This window comes from Cebus imitator, unplaced genomic scaffold, assembly GCF_001604975.1.
Source record: "Cebus imitator isolate Cc_AM_T3 unplaced genomic scaffold, Cebus_imitator-1.0 Scaffold132, whole genome shotgun sequence".
NCBI lineage: Eukaryota > Metazoa > Chordata > Mammalia > Primates > Cebidae > Cebus > Cebus imitator.
The window spans coordinates 4,686,180-4,687,636 of NW_016107447.1; the positions used below are offsets into that span (position 1 = coordinate 4,686,180).

The 1,457-nt window shown below is 44.2% G+C and overlaps 1 protein-coding gene across 2 annotated transcripts in view; it reads left to right on the forward strand.

The window, feature by feature from the left end:
* ARFGEF2 (ADP ribosylation factor guanine nucleotide exchange factor 2) overlaps positions 1–1,457 on the forward strand; it is a 97,707-nt gene that overhangs the window by 62,497 nt on the left and 33,753 nt on the right. For both annotated transcript variants that reach the window (XM_017541378.1, XM_017541379.2), the window contains exons 24-25: positions 423–463; positions 566–735. In XM_017541378.1, the coding sequence (XP_017396867.1) occupies positions 423–463; positions 566–735 (211 nt within the window). The remainder of the gene's footprint in view (positions 1–422; positions 464–565; positions 736–1,457) is intronic.

A 1,457-nucleotide genomic window follows, 5' to 3' on the forward strand; every position in this document is an offset into this window, starting at 1 on the left:
ACCAGGATGGTCTCGATCTCTTGACCTCGTGATCCACCCGCCTCGGCCTCCCAAAGTGCTGGGATTACAGGCTTGAGCCACCGCGCCCGGCTATTTTTATTTTTTTGAGACACAGCCTGGCTCTGTTGCCCAGGCTGGAGTGCAGTGGCATGATCTTGGCTCACTGCAATCTCTGCCTCCTGAGTTCAAGTGATTCTTCTGCTTCAGCCTCCCAAGTAGCTGGAATTACAGGCACCCACCACCACACCTGGCTAATTTTTTGTATTTTTAATAGAGATGCGGTCTCACCATGTTGGCCAGGCTGGTTTCGAGCCCCTGACCTCACGCGATCCACCCTCCTTGGCCTCCCAGAGTGCTAGGATTACAGGTGTGAGCCACCACACCCAGCCTAATGTTTATTTTGTCTGGAATTATCTTCCTAGAATTTTTACTGGATCTACCAGACTGGATGGAAATGCTATAGGTATGTATTTGACTTACCTGTGACAACTACAAAAGCCTCATGCTGTAACTGTCTAACTGTTCCTAATGAGGCTTTGCGTGTATTGTTGGGTCTGGCCTGTAGTTGACTTTGTACGCTGGCTATGTGCTGTGTCCATGGATGAACTGGCCTCCCCCCACCATCCTCGCATGTTCAGCTTGCAGAAGATTGTGGAGATATCATACTACAACATGAATCGGATCCGACTGCAGTGGTCTCGCATATGGCATGTGATTGGAGATCACTTCAATAAGGTAACTTCAAATTTAAAAACCATTGCTATTAAAAAAAAAAAAGTAGGCAACTGAATTCAAAAAAAGAAGTGATAAATAATTTGCCCTGTTTTTTAGATGCCTCTAATTCGTTTTCCCTGTGAAGTCAAAAGACAGCTTGATAGGAGTAATATCATACTTACATACTGGTAGAATTCATGTAGAATGAGTTAAAAATCTAGTGGTATTAAAAATACTTTACTATCCCACGTGCAGAATGTAGGCTAAGACCACAAAGATTATTACAGCCACTGGACAAATACACTGATGCTCGGAAGCATTGTGAAATCCAGAAAGGCCTTTTAAATGACCTAATGTTAAGTTCCAGGTAGTTTCACTCTTCAGCGTCACTGCTTGTATTCCGGCCACCATTCTTCTGAAACTTTTGTTGAAAAAATTAATATTTGGGCTGGATGCAGTTGCTCATGCCTGTAATCTCAGCACTTTGGGAGGCCAAGGCGAGTGGATCACCTGAGGTCAGGAGTTTGAGACCAGCCTGGTCAACATAGTGAAACCCCGTCCTACTAAAAATACAAAAAAAAAAATAGCCGGGCATGGTGGTGTGCATCAGCTAATGAAAGTTCCTTGTTTTTCTTTTTTTTTCTTTTTTCTTTTTTTTTTTTTTTTTTTGGCGGGGGACGGAGTTTCGCTCTTGTTACCCAGGCTGGAGTGCAATGGCGCGATCTCGGCTCACTGCAACCTCC